This window comes from Mixophyes fleayi, chromosome 6 (assembly GCF_038048845.1).
Source record: "Mixophyes fleayi isolate aMixFle1 chromosome 6, aMixFle1.hap1, whole genome shotgun sequence".
NCBI lineage: Eukaryota > Metazoa > Chordata > Amphibia > Anura > Limnodynastidae > Mixophyes > Mixophyes fleayi.
In genome coordinates this window covers 163,402,768-163,420,821 of record NC_134407.1, presented here as the reverse complement: position 1 = coordinate 163,420,821, position 18,054 = coordinate 163,402,768, and the positions used below count along the sequence as shown (strand labels likewise).

Genomic DNA, 18,054 nt, shown 5'->3' with positions numbered 1-18,054 from the left:
TGGAATAGCCTCCCATCACAGGTGGTAGAGGTGAATGCAGTAGAGCAATTTAAGCATGCTTGGGATATACATAAGGATATCCTTACAAATGTTAAAAGGACCAAGTAGGGTTTGAGGGTACCATAGGTTAATAACAAATAGGCAAACTAGATGGGCCAAGTGGTTCTTATCTGCCATCAAATTCTATGTTTCTATAAGTAGAAGTCTAAACTCACTCTCTATCTATTTAACTATACAGCTATAAGTTAATATTCAGTCATATGGAAACTGTATTTAGTCTGTTATATAGTCACTAGAAAGGGGACCAAAGAGGAAAATTTCATGAGGGGCCTGCATGAGGACCAGCAGTTGCCCAACACAGAGTACTGGTTTTTAGCAGCTTCCAGTCTTGCTGTGTCTGGAAATGATTAGTACTGTTATATAGTGATGTAGAACACATCTGTTCTCTCTACAGGCCACAGATGCACGGAGAACTTTCCCCTGCTGGGATGAGCCTGCAATCAAAGCAACCTTTGATGTTATTCTGATTGTCCCCAAGGACAGAGTAGCTTTATCAAACATGGTAAGAGTTTCACTGCTTGAGTCCTCCCGGAGCACTCTTATGTATGTAATTTTACATTTTTATGCTCCATTTACACCCAGGTTTTTATGCATTTACAGCTAGTGGAAACCTATGAAGAGCCATGAAACAACCTCATTTTGTATATCTTTGGTGGAGGATGCTTTTATGTCCGTGTGTTCAGTTCAGCTAGCCATAGTCAGAAGTTTTCTTTTGTTTTTTTCTCTGTTAATGTTTAACCCCAAGGAAGCTGAACAATGGGGGCGGTGAGCTCCTCACCCTTCCAGACACTGTAGCCCTTCAGGCAATGCCTGAGTGAGTCTGGTCACTTGCGCAGTCTGTGGGTCTGACTTTCCTGCTTACCTGTGCTGGCAGGGGAGGGCTTGAATACTTGTCTTGGCTATGTCCCTAATTCAGACCATCACTAACCTTTTGAAAATTGATTTGTGAGATCCTTGTTCCCCTTTTCAGAAAGTGTTCCAATTGTTTTTCTCCGGGACCAGCTCTTTAATGATTTGGTGTCTGGGGAATTGGGAATTTCAGACAAGGTTTCGTGTCTTACAGCACTTTGAAGCTCGTTATTCTGTTTTCCAGGAGATTAGTAGTTGTCACTCTTCCTCCAATTTTGTAGCTATCTAGGAGGGCAACAGTTCACATTAGGCACGGTATCCTTCGAGTATTGATTGGAGGACAGGTTAATCTTTTGAAGAGTCTGTTTTTCACCTCTTTCAATGGTTAGCCCAGTCTTTGCAGCTGTTGGAATGGCCAAAGTAACTCTTGGGGGTGAGAAATTCCTGGAGGAGTTGTAAAATGGCACTTACAGGACGGAGCTACTGCAGCTTGCCTTTAATATCATAAATCATTCCAATTGGACGGCGCTGCCTTTACTTCCACCTGTTTTGCATCCAAATCACCGACAAATTTAGTAGTGGGCTCATCTTGATCAACTTACAATACTTTCAAAATATCCCTGTCTGCACTGCTTTTTTTCAATGAAAGCCCTTTTGTGAGAAGGTAATCAAGGATAGAAGATACCGGCAGGAGGAGTTTTCCTTCTTCAAAATAACAAGTTCAGTCCCAAGAGCTAATTTTTCTCCTCAGTTTCCAGGCCAGTATGGGACCAATTGTCAAAGCATCAGCCTGACTTTCCCTGAGTAGCATACTTCAAAAAGAAGCTTTTCTGGACTTCCAATTGGAAGAAAATGAAGACTTCTGACAGCGGTTAGTCCTTCTGGCTAGGGTCTGATGGCACAGAAGTGGATAGAGCCAGTATCATCCTCTTTGGCTGCTTCTTGTCAGGCTCAGTGTACAACCCCTGGGTTCTTCTATTTGCTCCTCTCATGGGTTCCCATAGACCTGGAGTGCACGTGAGATTGGCTAGATATTGCCATGTGTTGTCTGAAAATAATGCTACCTGCCATTGTGTGCAGCCATCTACCAGTCGCATTCAAAGGCCCCTATGTGATCCAGTTGCTTGGTCTGACTACAGATCTGTCAGATTTAGCCACTCACGTCTGCATTTTTTTTACCACTTTGTACAGAATCTTATTGAGCGCAAACCATACCCTGATGATGACAGCTTGGTGGAGGTGAAGTTTGCACGCACTCCTGTTATGTCAACTTACCTTGTGGCCTTTGTGGTTGGAGAGTATGACTTTGTGGAAACCCGCTCTGCTGACGGTGTGCTGGTTCGTGTTTATACTCCAGTTGGCAAAGCAGAGCAGGGAAAGTTTGCCTTGGAGGTAAATTCCAGTTTGTGTGTGTGTATATTAATTACTTATGAAATAGTCCTTCACCAACCACTTATGTGTCACTTATTTTAGGTTGCTGCTAAAACTCTGCCTTTCTATAAGGATTACTTCAATGTGCCCTACCCTCTTCCCAAGATTGATCTCATCGCCATTGCAGACTTTGCAGCTGGTAAAGTTTCCCCTGACTGGCCTGTTGTACAGGTGTCACCCTGTTTGTGGTGTGCTTCCATCCCTCACTTTGTATTTGTTTTTCACAGGAGCCATGGAAAACTGGGGATTGGTCACTTACAGGTGCGTTTGTTACTCTCCTATTTCCTGCTTCTGAGGTTAAAGGTTAGTTGGTCCACTCTGCACAGGGTGGAGAGAGAGTTAGGAAGCCATCTAGGACTTACCAAATTATACTTCCATTATATTCCTTGTGATATCCAATGACATTGATGCTTGGGAAGATTTTTCATCTCCGGGGCACAGTTTGACCAAGGATAAAATACAGCTGCTGGTGTCCTCACTCTCTCCTCCACCCTACCAGATGCAAATATGTCAATAGCAGTAAGTGAAAGGAGACCCTTTTCTTCTGTAATGTGAATTCACAGAAACAGTGACAGTTGTTTGTGTAAAACATCAATTCAATTTGGGGCATTTAAAACTGTATCTTATTTATTGCCAATGACCTTGGATAACAGATATTTCCTCTAATGGTAGGGAGACTGCTCTGCTTATTGATCCCAAGAATTCATGCTCTTCCTCTCGGCAGTGGGTGGCACTAGTTGTTGGGCACGAACTAGCGCACCAGTGGTTTGGAAACCTTGTTACCATGGTAAGTGCTGTGTATGTGTTAAGCCATGTGTCGTTCACTTTCTAAAGGTTATAGGCTATACAAAAATCAAGCACTTGTTCTATTAAGACTTTTTTTCAAATTAAATAGTGTTTTGAAATGTGAATGAAATAGCAAGATGGACACAAACTTGATACATCATGGGATTACTCAATAGCTTTTGAACTATAATGGAATAAGTAAAAGGACAAATATGTAAAATGAGTACAGTTTCTATTGGTAGAGAACAGAAAATTGCATAGTCTGCAAGAGGGAACACGTGTAGCAAAACAGCGCTAATACATTTGAGACTATTAGCGGGAATTGTAAGTAGTTATGTTGTCGTCTACCCACAGTGGAGGCAGCCATTTTATGGGCTGATCCAATACTAATTGAAACGTCTATTTAGGCACTGGTTCCTAGGAAATGTATATTTGTGAAGTGCCTCAGATATTGCTGTTTTCTATCAAATTGATCGGCTGCATGGTCATGAGTTTTGGTTAACACAGAATGGCTGCCTTCATTTTGTGTTGACAAGTTGCATTTAATAATTTCAAAACCATTGGAGTAAAATAAGTAGTAACTGTTGGAATGAGTATAAACACATTTTAATAGCTGCATGAGTTACAGTATAGAGTAACAGCACAGTAAAGACAAACATTTGCCTTAAAACCCTTTACATCCCTGCTTCTGCCCTTGGAAATCGCCCAGCCTCACACCATCTTAGTGGTTCTGTCTTTGGCATATGATTCTAAATTGCTCAGTGTATTTGTACACTCATTATATTTTGTCCTTTTTTATTTGTGTGTGCAATTAATAAAAATGACTAAATAAACCACAGCAGTGTCATGTGATATAGTGGCTGGGTACTCCAGTGATGGCATATATTATATTTTTTATAGGTGTGCATAGAAGAATTTCTTGTATGAACAAAAAGTTAAGGGAAATGTACTTCATTTTGCTAAAATGTGTGCGCCGTTCATACATTTCTCCAGAGGGATCAATGATTGCTTTGTGATTATTCATCTTCCTGCTATTCAACCTGTCAGAAGACAGAACACAGCAAAAACAGATAAGATGCATATTTGCGCTTAGCAGTACAATGCATCAATAAGCAGACCTTTCATTACAGCACCACCTGCTGGTACAGCATGGTCCAGTCTAATGGGATTTGCATGCCCATGTTTAAGATTCCTTTTTTTGAACTGGAGGCTTAACTGGCAACAATGGTTGTATTGATGTAAAATGGAACTACAGTGAATAACTATAAACTAAAGTTCTCTCTGCCTGAAAATCCTAGAGCTCCTTCTCATATTTTCTCTCATTTTGGCAGGAGTGGTGGACCCACTTGTGGCTGAATGAAGGCTTTGCTTCCTGGATTGAATACCTCTGTGTGGATCACTGCTTTCCAGAGTATGACATATGGACACAGTTTGTCTCTGCAGATTACACTCGAGCTCAAGAACTAGATGCACTGGAAAATAGCCATCCAATTGAGGTATTTTATATTACATTTCCTTGCCCACCTTGAGTTAGTAAGTTGTCCGTTTTATGTATTCTAAAAGTCCTTGCCACTCTCTAATGCTTCAGCTCTTTGCCTGCAGGTCGATGTAGGACATCCATCTGAAGTGGATGAAATATTTGATGCAATATCCTACAGCAAAGGAGCATCTGTAATCCGTATGCTACACGATTACATTGGGGATGAGGTGAATAGGTGGAAATTTATCTGGGATTTAATAACATTGAAATGTACATATAGCTCTTAATATATTCAAATGGGCAATTAAATGTGATTCTTTCACATAATGCACTTGTCTTCCTTTAATAACATTCCTGTGTAAATCCATTTATTTGTATAAATTTTAATGCAATAAATCTGTTAAATTACTGTAACTCAGTTTTTATGTAGTCTAGCTGAAATATTATTTTACATTCTCTGTATTGTATCACATTAGAGTCCTGCAAACATATTAAAGGGAACGGCGAGCTTCAGGTAATGTAAGTTTGAGGCTGCCTCCCATAAAATAGAAAGTGGTTATTGTACATATCTATTACAAATATGAGGTTTGTGCAGCCTTACAATAGGAATTAGATGACCAGCTTTACCTATTAACTTGATACAGGCAAAGAAAATATAATTTTGCTAGAACTTTAGGTTCTCATTATCTTAAAACAGTTAAAACAGTTTATTTTTTCCTGCAGGATTTCCGTAAGGGCATGAACCAATACCTCACTAAATTCCAGGAGAGGAACGCTGCCACAGGTACTGTCACGTCTGCTAACCCTGTAAGAGATTTCTGTGCTGCCTTCACCCCTCTTCCCTTACACAGCTGTAAAATGAGTTTTTTTTCTGCAGAGGACCTATGGGAGTGTCTGGAGCAGGCTAGTGGGAAGCCAATTGCTGATGTAATGAGTACATGGACCAAACAAATGGGTTTTCCCCTTATCTATGTGGAGTCAGAGCAGGTAACAAGCCTAACAAAGTGATTCATTAATAAGTTTATCACATGATGCTCCATAATGCATGTATATAGAGAGAGGTCATCCTTGGGTGATCATTTGGTAAATTATAATAGGGCAGTTAGCAGATTTATATTACCCATAGGTCTTTTTCCTTTTCAGAAAGACGACTCACGGATTTTAAAGCTATCTCAAAAGAAGTTCTGTGCCAGTGGTCCACAACATGGTAAGATTTGCTACTCTCTGTGATTTGTTATGTTGCTCCCTCTGGGCCATGAGGGGTCCTAACTATGCGCTGCAGTAGCAGTGTGACCTGATCAGACTGCAGACAATACTGCTCATCTTTAAACAGTATTGTCATTCTAGTCTCACTTTGCTTTTCTGGAGCTGCTCAAAGCTATCCTACCTTTCTTTCTTCCTATTTCTCTTATCTCCTTTATTCTCCCGATGATAGGTTGGCGGGTAAGCCTCCAGCCCCTCTCTCCATATAACATCCTCCTATTGCCCTCGCTCAGGTGAGGAGAGTCCTCAGTGGATGGTACCGATCAGCATCTGCACCAGTGAATCCCCGGCCTCCGCTAAGTTAAGATTACTTATGGACAAGCCTGAGACAGTTGTACTAGAAGGAGTGACCCCAGACCAGTGGGTTAAGGTGAGAATAAATGTATAGAATAGCTGTTACGGTGCCATGATCGCTAAGCTGTACAAATTAAATTACTATTACCAGTGATGTCCCCACAGTCCTGTGCTCTGATGATATGATTTGTATGGAGGTGCACCCAACTTTGAGTACTTTATAATTTATCCTCAACTTTAAAAACTGAGAAGACCAATTTTTAAAATAAGCAACGTTAAGAGTTTCTTGGATAATAGGTGATACTTTTTCACTTAGTACATATACTTTTTTGAAGTCCTCTTTTTCTGCTTTGCTTTACTGCTCCTTTACTTTCTTCCAACTTAGTTAAATCCGGGAACCGTTGGTTTTTACCGTACCCAATACAGCCCTGCTATGCTGGACAGCTTGTTACCTGGTATTCGAGATCGCTCCCTTCAGCCAGTGGACAGGCTTGGCCTCCAGAACGATCTGTTTTCCCTGGTGAGTATGGAGATGAACTTAGAAAAAGTGAACTGTGTTAGCAGTATTCTTTCTGCTGAAGGCTGATACCATCCAGTATTTCTGGTTTCATCCATGTGTATTCCTTCTTTAGGCCCGAGCAGGCATCATCAGCACGGTTGAAGTCCTTAAAGTCATGGAGGCCTTTGTGAATGAACCTAATTATACTGTATGGAGCGACTTGAGCTGTAATCTAGGGATACTGTCCACACTCTTATCTCACACAGAGTTCCATGAGGAGATTCAAGGCTTCATCAGGGATGTATTTTCCCCCATTGGACAACGTTTGGGCTGGGATCCCAAGCCTGGGGAGGGTAGGTTGTAAAAAGTCCATGTTTGGCAATCATTCATCAGTCTTGTTCTTGTGAAGCACAGATCATTTCACAGTTTATTTTGTCTAGTAACTAGCAGCAAGGTAGTTATGTATATAAAGTGATACACATCAGCAAACAGAGGTATGTCACATTGGTATTTGTGTATAGGCTCTGATTACTTTCTTCCATAGGACACTTGGATGCTCTGCTGAGGGGACTAGTTTTAGGAAAGCTGGGAAAGGCTGGCCATAAACCCACCCTGGAAGAAGCTCGTCGTAGATTTAAGGACCACGTAGAAGGAAAGAACACATTGAGTGCTGACCTTCGGAGCCCAGTTAGTTCTAAATCTTTAGATGGTGCTGCACTGCTCTTCCTGTGTTGTAACACTCTTAACACTATCTATCTTTATGTTAGGTTTATGTGACCGTTCTGAAGCATGGGGACAGCACAACTTTGGACACCATGCTAAAGGTCAGTTATCATAAGATAACATTTCTTTTAGTTTACCTTTGGTGTGGATGAATTTCTACACCCCCTTGCTTCTACTTAGCATGATTGCTGCCCCCACATGGGCCTCAAAATAACCTTAATAAATGATACTACATAGTTCTTTCCTGACATTTCCATCCATCTTCCACGTTACAAATAAATGTTTCAAATTTTAGCTCCACAAACTAGCTGACATGCAGGAGGAAAAGAACCGTATTGAGAGGGTTCTTGGAGCCATCTCTTCCCAGGATTTGATCCAGAAGGTGCTGAGCTTTTCACTTTCTGTAAGTATACAGTGATGCCTAGTGACCTGTTCTCCATTGCAACTATATCTTTATTGCATCTGATTTTTCAAGAAATGTTTGTATATTTATTTTAAAACAGATGATTAATATACAGGGTGATTCAAAAGTCGCAGTACACCCTTTTATTTCAAAAACTCTAAAGGAATTGGGCCGATTGGCCGATTTTAAGATGGCGCCCATGTTTGGTACATACCGTAAAAGATAGACCACGTCACCCATACCTTACTGGAGTATTCAGGTTTCCCAATTTCCTGTAGAGTTTTTGAAATAAAAGGGTGTACTGCGACTTTTGAATCATCCTGTATATTTAAAATCCTTTAGACACTATTTTGGTCGTCGTCGTCTTTTTTTTTTCTTTCTGGTGTGGTATAACTGCAAATCTTTCTCATTGTCGGTGGGGATGTTCCCAGGCTCTGAATATGGGGAAAGGACTCCAATTGAGTCATTTCTTGATGTATCTCTCCCTGATAAATTAAGGGTAGGGTTCTGTCAGTTATTGGCACAGATAAATACCAGAGTACATTTGTGATGCATTTTTGTGTTGCCAAGTATTGTTTTCTAGTCGTCTCGAAGAAAACATGTTTCCCACTCAGAAATTCATTAAGAGCTGGTGGATATTTATGAATGTCGGTGGTAGTCCGTTCCACGATACTGACTACAACAACGTGGGAAATCCGAACACCCATACCCTGACATTAAACAAAAATCGACTTACCATTACACAGATATCTTCCTTACTGTTGTAAATGACGTCAATTCAAAATGTGACTTCTCTTAAAGCGCCAATGCACGGACTCGGCTGTCATTCATCTAATGTAAGTTTTATTTTGTAGGGGTTACGGTTAACCTTACCATTACATGTCAGGTCCGTGTATTGCCACTTTATTATCAGTCACCTTTTTAATTGACGTAATTTACAACAGTCAGGACTATATCCGGTCATGAAATCGGTGCAAATGTGTAATTCTAAGTCCATGTTTGTTCCATGTAGGGGTATGAGTGTTCGGATTTCCCACGTTGTTCTATTCATTGTTGGGTTAATCTGTGTTGTTAAAGCGCACTACACCCATTAATGTACAGTACATGCTTTGTAGCCTCATTCATAGTCTGTTATATTCAAAGAACATAGGAAGTCCCCCATGTGTTGTAGCTCATTTACATCATACCTCTTTTTTTTTTTTTTATGTATTTTTGGTAATTTCTGTGTATATACTGTTAGCAAACCAAGGCGGTCGGGTATATCTGGCTATATTCGTAAGAAATACTGTGTTCTGGTTATTTAGGTAGTCTCTATTACAAATTGTGAGACAGTTGCCTTTTCATTTTCCTTTTCTCACATAAGTAATGCGTGCAGGTTTTAGCAAAATGTATTCTGTTTAAAACTCTATTTGAGGCCGTTTGTTTTCGTAATGTGACATGAAAATTGCTTAAATTGTTCATTTGTGCTGTCTAGGAAGAGGTACGTCCTCAGGATACGGTATCTGTTATCGGTGGGGTTGCTGGTGCTAGCAAACAAGGTAGAAAATCTGCATGGAATTTTGTGAAGGAAAATTGGGAAGAATTGTATAACAGATACCAAGGTGGCTTCCTCATCTCTCGGCTCATAAAAGTATGGAGACTTCTAGTTTGGGATTGTACTTGTACTTATATGCTGGTATCTTTTTTTATTTGGCTGACTCATTCATATTTTTTTCCTGTAGCTGGCAGTGGATGGTTTTGCAAGTGACAAAATGGCTGCTGAAATCAAGGTATGGAATAGCTATTTGGCATAGAGCCAGGAATTAATTTCTGATAAGGCAGCTTTTGTGTTCTGTTTGTTTTTTAAATCCTCTATTGATAACATTAAAGCCAAACCAATGCATGAATGTGTAAGGAATCTGATCATGTGGTTTTATGGTTTTTGCAGATGAATTTAAAATGTAGCCATGAGACTCTTCTAAAACAGATTTATTTTTTTTCCTGAATGGTATGTGGAGGGATGGGGAGACTAATATGGAGCTAAAGTAGGCACTTGTGAGAACACTAAATCCATGCTCTAGTGTGGTACTAGACTTCAGCACCACTGTTGGTTATCAGCAATAAGGAGGGACTTGGGCACATTACTGACACTTGCCCAAATATCAAATATATCAAATGAATTATTTGCTAAACTGTTGACAAATAAGTTTAAACTTCTGCTGCCAAAACTTGTGCACAGCAATTTGGTAGAATTTGCGCCTGGCTGGGAGGCTCAAGATAACACAACAAAAGTGTTGGACCTTGTCAACTTTGTCTCTGGTTCTGATATCTTGGCGATCCTCCTGTTGACTTATACAGAAAAAGCTTTCAGTAGGGTCGATTGGGTTTTTTTGTCCGGGCTCCTCGGCCGTTTGCTAATCTGATCTTTATATAAATCTCCATCTGAAAGAATTAAGATTAACATCAACAACTGTACTAGGCAGGGCTGCTCTTTCTTTGCTGATATTTGTCCTCTGCTTGGAATCTCTTTCGTTGTCGATTAGACTAGATCCTGATATTATGGGGTTCAAAATAAAGGATAAAGAATATACCCTTGCCCTTTACGCAGATGATCTGTTTGTGACAATTGGCAACAAATTGTTAAAGAAATTCATAGAAATTGGCACACTGTCTAATTTTGAAGTGAATTACTCCAAATCTGTGCCTCTAAACCTTACTATGCCACTCCAAGTGGCAGAGGGTCTGAAACATGCCTTCTCTTTTCTTTGGCATAAATCCCATTTCTCTCTCATATCCATTTGGAGGCCATGGCTTACCATGGAGTATAGAGGGTGATGTACTGTAGCTAATGCACTAAAACCACTAACCACTTGTCTTGCCTGCCCCCCTATGCCCCCTAGACATTGGTCCTTCATTTTTTTTTTAATTGGATAACCAGGTAGCTGAGGGATAATAGCCTGGAAGGTGGCTGTAGTAGTTACAGCTCCCACCAGGCTCTATTGCAGATTGGGGAGCTGCCATTGTTGCTCAGAATAGGAGTGGAAGTGCTTCTTCCCAGGAAACTAACACCACCTCCTTTGCCAAGTTTTCTATCAGAAAAGCCTGCCCTTCCCTCACTAGTCTTCTGCGGTGCCTGGTCCCTTTTCTGCATGTGGGAGAAGTTTTTTTTTCTGAAGGTTGGTTGTATGGTATTGTGGCTGATATCCTGCTGTTTCTACTATCACTGTACTGTCTGTTTTTTGCATCGAGTACTGATCCATTACCACTTTTGTGTCATTGGACTCTTTCTGACTTAGATAGATATATAGATATAGATATATATATATATATATATATATATATATATATATATATATATATATATATATATATATATATATATATATATATATATGCAAAATAAATCACTACTCAATAATATATATGTTCCCTATCCCCTCCTTTCTTCAGCATTATGTCAGAAAAGGGGACTAGTTCAAGATCCAAGGCTGCTGAGAGCAGCTCTGTAGTGTACTTCACCCATTCAAAGTGTCAGGCGACTTGGATGCATGACTTATGAGTCTGGCATTTGTCTGACAGAGCCGACCTATGCGAAAGAACAGGCAAGGTCCATTGTGGAATTTAAAAGGGATGTGGCACGTCCTGGAGCAGTAGGTGAAAATGTTTTTCCTATTCCTTCCCTAGTGGCTCCGTCTATTAATTCTCTTCCTCGGGGAGAGGCATCTCGGCGAGTCCCGGACCTTATGGTGGCAGCACAGGAATCTCCCTGGATGTGAAACCTTGAAAGGTCTGTTCAAGGACTGGTTTGGGTGTCTTCTTCCATAGAAAAGCAATTGGAGACTTTCTTCTAGCAAACGCCAGGCTCCTTCACAGGTCCAGGTGTTTGGTGATTACGAATTGAAGAAGGTGATAAGGGGACTCTGATTATGAGGACCTAACTAACTGGGAGGATGATCTCTCTAGTAGGCAGGGGGGTTGATGATCTTATTTTAACTCTCCAATAGACTCTGAACATTCAGAAGGTGGAACTAGTAGTTCTGGAAGATTCTCTGTTCAAAAGGGAAAAAAAACAATTGGATTCTTTTCCTCCCCACCCTCCACAGTTATGTGAAATCTTGGGACAGAAAACTTTGGAGGCGTTACCCTTTGTGGGGTCAGTCCCCTTTGGTCCAGAACTGGACAAGATCATTTCTTGGGCCACAGGAGAGAAAGGGACCGTTTTTTAAAGTTGTCGATTTATCGTTGATTTGCTAGAATCGCAGATTGATACATTTACCCCCAGGTGTCAGATGGTAGTTTTACCCCAGGTCAAGAATCTGGTCATGCATGAACCTAATAGGGAGGATGGTGTCTTGTTTTGAAGCGGTACAAGTTGCTCAATTCCACTCCTGGCCCTTCCAAAACCAGATACTCGCCAGGTGGTCGAATCCAGTCCAACAATGCCACGGCTGTGGTGTGTGTGTGTGTATCGGCAGGCTGCGCTGACGTCGCATGATTCCTGCTGTTGACCTCCTAACTTAAGGAGGCACCGTCTGTACAATGTTCTTTACAAAGCCTAGTACGTTGTGCAGGCGGTGCCTCCTTAAATTACCAGCAGTCCGTGACCTTCATTTGTCGGAACTGTTTGAGGTGTGTGTTTCAGGCTGTCACTATTAGCACTGTCGGGGATTACACCTTAGGTGTATTCATGTCTGAGTATCCGATGTTGGGATTTACATCATCGTTATAAGGTGCCCAACCACCTGAGTCGCCATGCCATTCATAATGAGGAATGGTCCCTCCATCCAGAGGTGTTCAACTAAATTGTGGAAAGGTGGGTACAGCCGGATGTCTATATGATGGCATCTTAAGGGGTACCGGTAATTCTGCTGGCATGAGACTAGCCAAGAAGATCCTGGTTTGCCGATCTTCATAGCATGGCAATAGAACCGCCCTTGAGACTTCCACTCAGAGAAGATATTCAGAGCCAGGATCTGTTTTTTCACCAGAACTTAGCACGGCGAGCTTTGATGACCTGGTGGTTGAACCTATGATTAGTGCTCTGAGCAGGTCATCCTCACCCTGATTAGGGACAGAAAACTGGCATTTTCTAAGAATTATCAGAGTCTGGAAGACCTACGTAGGATGGTGTGAAAGGCGGGGTGCTCCCACATGTCCTTTCCAACTGGCTTGCTTCCTTTCATTCCTATAGGACGTCCTGGACAGGGGACTGAGATTGGCTTCCCTTAAGGTTCAAGTCTGTCTTCATCTTTTTGCAAAGATGACTGGCTGTGTTGCCTGAGATCCAGACCTTTCTTCAGGGGGTTCTTCATGTGCAACCACCCTTTGTTCTGCTGGTAGTGACACAGGACCTGAATTTGGTCCTTTCTGCACTATAGTGGTCTCCTTTCATTCCTCTGGAATCTGTCTATTTAAGATTTCTGACCAGGGAAGTCTTTTTTTTTTACTCGCTATATCTTCTGCGAGACGAGAGTCTGAACTGGCTATCCTGTTTTTGTAGGTTGCCCTTTCACGTTTTTCACGATGAGCTGTTCTACCCACCAGGGCTTCCTTTAAGCCCAAGGTGGTGCCAAATTTCATATCAACGAGAATATTGTTATACCAGCGTTGGGCCAAGATTTGTGTTCTGGTAGATGAAACAGACAGCTGCCAGGTGGATCAGGGCTACCATATGTCAGGCTTATCTCTTGAAGTGCTCTCCGGTTCCTAACGATATTACCACTCGCGCTACTTTATTGGTTGGACTTCCTGGGCGGGGTGCACAATGGTGCCTCTTCAAGCAGGTGTTAGACACCTTGCCTCAACTGGAGGTACTTTATAGTCCGAACACAGAGTAGATCTTCAACTCCCTTATATCTTTGGCTATTACCAAGCCACTCTATTAAATAGGATACTAAATGGACTAATGGATGTGGCTGAAAAGCAACGAATAGAGATTGAAGAACAATCCTTACAGGTCCCAAGTGGCACCATTTCATGGATCACGTTACTGACAATTGCACATCCTTCCATCTCCTACTCTTGCTGGAAAATTCTCAGATGCAGGAAACTTACTTAATCCGTGGTCTCCTCCCTGATGTCATTCATAACAAATATTGGGTTTCCACTGGGACTAGACCTCATTGCCTTCAGACACTGGCTGGAGGCGGGGATCTTCCTGAACGGCCAGCTTGTGAGCTCTACTGTAGTTAACCCTTTTAGCAAACTCTGAGAGAAATGGAATTTCTCCCACACAGAGGAATGGACACACTTACAACTCTGTCACTTTCTTGCCGAAATTAAGAGAAATTACGCCATTTCAACAATTCTGCTCTAGCCCTAACAATCCCTCTCATTCGATTTCAAAATAATACAAATTTTATACTTGAGGACTTGTATAATCCTTTACTGCAGTATACTAAAGCCTTAGAAAGAGACATTGGACATTAGATCGGCGACTGCAAGAGGACAAAGATCTTTCAGATGTCGTACAGTAGTTTCCCAAGCATTTGTTTAGTTTAAATTGCTCTCTAGATGGTACAAGAGCAAGATGAACATAGGAGTATCGAATTTATGCTGAAGATGCCTTAAAGAATCTGGCAACCTGCTTCACATTTGGTGAGACTGTTGTTAAAACCCTTCTACTCAATGTGTTGTGTATTTCTAGCATGATCCATGGAGAAAATGTTCCTGATGGCCTGCTGTTTTGGCTCCTGAATTGGGCAAATATACCTGTCTAATATATAAAATCCCTTTCTAAAGCACCTTAGCAATGCTGCTAAAGTGGTGATACCCACACATTGATTTCTTAAGTATGGATGACATCACTTTTGCAGCGGGTGCCAATTATGAATCTTTTTGTGATACTTGGTTTCCTTGGTTAGATTTCAAAGACTCTGTATTTTATAGAAATAACCTCTCGCCTCCCACCAGTTGTTACTTGTACCCCTTTAATGGTTTACGTTGTTAGACTTTTGACAATTTCCTGTGCACACCCCTTATTTTTGCTCTTTTCTCGGTGACTAACAGAATAATACCTGACTGGCTCATGTTTCATTTTCTCTTTGTGTACCCTTAAACTGTGGGTATATTAGGCTTAATCCCCCACCCATATTTACTTTTCAACCCAGTTGACTTAAGAAGTTTCAGAGATAGGGCTGATAATGTTTTAGACCTATGTTACCTTAATTACTGTTATTTATAATCTGTTATTTGAGTACCCCATACATCGGTTTGCTATTGCTAGATGCTCTATTTTACACAAAAAAAGAAAAATAAGACTGAGACACAAGTATTAAAAGAGTAGGCCGTCTTCACTGTATACTATTTTAGAGCCATTGAACCTCATGAAGGCTTTGTCAAATGTAGATTCCTTGTGCTTGAACTAAGGGAACAAATAGAAGTGAGGTGTGTCTTGATGTATATATCTAAATGGTAGGAAATGCAAGAAATGCCTGGTGATAGTGCCAAGCATTCAGATTGAGATTTTGCAGGTGTTACTTGAGGTCCTCAATGGAAGCCCATCCTGTGTCATTCATTAAATGTAGTTTGCCCTGAACAAACTGTCCCAGTCTTTACCCAACAATGGTTATCCTGCTTTTCCTTTTGGACCAGAGGAAAATATTTTGGGGCACATTGCCTCATGGTAGAAATGGTGAGTGTTACACAGAAGATGAAATAGTACATTCTATCAATTGCAAGGATAAATGGGTAACATATAGTTTGCTGAAACGTCACGGCAACTTTTTATAGCAAATGAGAATGTCTGGAGCCTCCATTCTTCAACCCAACTAAAGTATTGATGTCTGCTGATGTTATAGGTGTACATTCATTTTAAGACATTTTGTTTTATTAGACGGTGGTAGTCCGTTTAATGGTACTGACTACCCCGAAAGAGAAGTCGACGACAGGACGCCGAATGCATAGTAGATCGACCTGAAAAAACCCTACTTCATCACAAACCGCGACTTGTCTTAAAGCGACGATGGACGGACCCAGCTGTCATTGATGTAAACATTACATCAATGACAGCTGGGTCCGTCCATCGCCTGTTTGTGATGACGTCATGTTGCACAGTCTGCAACACAGCGAGTCGTCCCATGAAGACATCTGCATCCAGATAAGTAGGTTTTTTGGGTTTTTTTTCAGGTCGCTCTACTATGCATTCAGTGTCCTCCTGTTATGGACTTCTCTGTCGGGGTAGTCAGTACCGTTAATTGGTACTACACCCTTATTAGATAACATTGTATTTTTTATGCTTTTGTTTAATATTTTCTCTTTATCTCTTCTACACCAGGCATTCTTCGATGCTCATCCTGCACCATCTGCAGAGCGTACAGTACAGCAGTGCTGTGAAAACATCTTGCTGAATGCTACCTGGCTGAAGAGAGATGCTGATGCTATGCATCAGTATCTACTACTGCGCAAGTCCCCCTCATCTGCCGTGTGATTACGTGCAGTCATACCCATCCTCCTGCTGTCTCACCGCCCCGACAGGCTAGACCCTAGGCCCCCCACCATGGGAGGCTCTGTACCCGTCCTCCCTTATCCCTCAACACCCCTTCCACCAGTGGGGAGCTTGTACAAAAACAAAAGCCCCTGCTCAGTCCCCAATGAACTCCTTAGGGATTTTATTCAATTTCTCAATCAATCTGTACATATGATAGAAGTAGCATCAAGCTGCTAACTGTGAATCTCTCAGATTCCCCTTGTGAAGGGTTTTCTGCCTGAGAGTAAACCAGGGGAGGGACATTTCTATTGGCTTCTGTGAGGTAGACGTACCAGCCATCAGTCTAGAGGGTTATCCGTAGGTAAGGGGGCCGCAACCTGACAAGTTATCACAGTGTGCATTAGCCAAGGCCATTTATGAAAGGTGACTGGGTTTAGACGGCCCTTTTTCGTTTACTTTTGGTGAGGAGTTTTCACCTCATGTCTGGTCCTGAATACCTCTTGTATTTTCCTGCATCAAAAAACTAACTGTTGGTTGCCTGTTGTCTTTTCTGGCATTTAACCCCATGTAGAAGTAGTATTTAATAAGGGAGGTGTGTGTAATCACTAATTCCCTGCTCTTTCAGTGGCCTGGACCCTTAACCCTATCAGTACTAAAAAGGCTTGCACTGAAAAGGCTTGGTATTGATGGGCCTTATACTTCATGTAGACTTATTTTCTTACCTGTGCAAGGTGCAGGGACTGTACTCCTGTTGGTGTTTTTCTCCCCTATCTATCCATCCCATATCCTGATTAATTTCTAGGTTACCCAGATTCTGGGTTTGTGCTGTCTAATGGCATAGTGGCAGGGCCATGGGCTTTGGTTCTGAGACTTGCTTATCCGAGTCCTCTTTTGTGCTATTGTTTTAAAACATAAAATAAATAAATAAAAAAAACAATAAAAGCAAAAAAAACAGTTGGCGTTAATAAAGACAAAATGTGAGTGTGTTAATTGTGCTGTCGTTTTCTGTGAGAATATAAACTTTTTTTTTTTTTTTTTTTGGGGTGTCAATTTACCCAAACAAAGTGTAAAGTGCATCTTTCAAAGAACAGTACAGTAATTAAATGTTTTTAAAGAAATTACTAAAAGCAAACTGAAAAATAAAGTTTATACTATGTATTTGTCCAAACATAAAGGATAATAGATAAGAACAAGATAAGTTATACTGTGCAGTTGTCCACAAAAACCGCATATAAACAGATTTTAAGAATGAGGGTATGTGCTAGCAGTACATCATGAAGAATATGAATGAAAAATCTGGGTATAATATAAAAAAAAAAAAAAAAATTTTTTTTTTTTTTTTTTAATCCCTTTATGTACATTGGTGTAGTTTAGACATGTAGGTCTTTAAAGTAATTTAATTTTCCTGTAGAAAGCTGACTGGTTTCTTAGCCAAGTATTTGCGTATAAATATCCCCCTATAAAATTCAGCAATGCCCCTTACATAGCATGGCTGTACCAACTCAGGCAACAGCATGGCACACACTTCTATGCACATGAGGACTTTCACAATGTGGCCCTAAGACCCAAAAAAGGTTGTGCTACTTTAGTAGAATTGTGTAGTAAACATATAGTAGAGAAAATAGACTGGCTAGATTGCTGGTAGGTGTACAGAAAACTATAAGTTACAGAAGTTTTACACTAAAATAAAATTATGTACACCTTAGGTGAAATGTCTGACATTTCCCTTAAGAGATACAAAAGTGAAATGCCATTGTAAAGTGCTATGACATTTGCTAATGCTATATAAATAAATGTTGATGATTTTGTCTGTCTATATTTTGTGAAAAAATACCTATTTCTCCCAGGACTTCTATATT

The 18,054-nt window shown here is 40.8% G+C and overlaps 1 protein-coding gene across 1 annotated transcript in view; it reads left to right on the top strand.

Annotated features, from left to right (window-relative positions):
- Window positions 1-17,185, top strand: part of NPEPPS (aminopeptidase puromycin sensitive) — a 38,368-nt gene extending 21,183 nt beyond the window's left edge. Inside the window, exons 5-23 of the mRNA XM_075177022.1 lie at window positions 455-562; window positions 2,101-2,301; window positions 2,383-2,479; window positions 2,568-2,601; window positions 3,013-3,127; window positions 4,458-4,622; window positions 4,729-4,833; window positions 5,330-5,390; window positions 5,484-5,593; window positions 5,750-5,813; window positions 6,103-6,239; window positions 6,549-6,683; window positions 6,796-7,015; window positions 7,207-7,349; window positions 7,430-7,486; window positions 7,681-7,788; window positions 9,263-9,418; window positions 9,510-9,557; window positions 16,043-17,185. Coding sequence (XP_075033123.1) covers window positions 455-562; window positions 2,101-2,301; window positions 2,383-2,479; window positions 2,568-2,601; window positions 3,013-3,127; window positions 4,458-4,622; window positions 4,729-4,833; window positions 5,330-5,390; window positions 5,484-5,593; window positions 5,750-5,813; window positions 6,103-6,239; window positions 6,549-6,683; window positions 6,796-7,015; window positions 7,207-7,349; window positions 7,430-7,486; window positions 7,681-7,788; window positions 9,263-9,418; window positions 9,510-9,557; window positions 16,043-16,195 — 2,217 coding nt within the window. The 3' untranslated portion in view covers window positions 16,196-17,185. The remainder of the gene's footprint in view (window positions 1-454; window positions 563-2,100; window positions 2,302-2,382; window positions 2,480-2,567; window positions 2,602-3,012; window positions 3,128-4,457; window positions 4,623-4,728; window positions 4,834-5,329; window positions 5,391-5,483; window positions 5,594-5,749; window positions 5,814-6,102; window positions 6,240-6,548; window positions 6,684-6,795; window positions 7,016-7,206; window positions 7,350-7,429; window positions 7,487-7,680; window positions 7,789-9,262; window positions 9,419-9,509; window positions 9,558-16,042) is intronic.
- The last annotated feature ends 869 nt before the right edge of the window (window positions 17,186-18,054 follow it).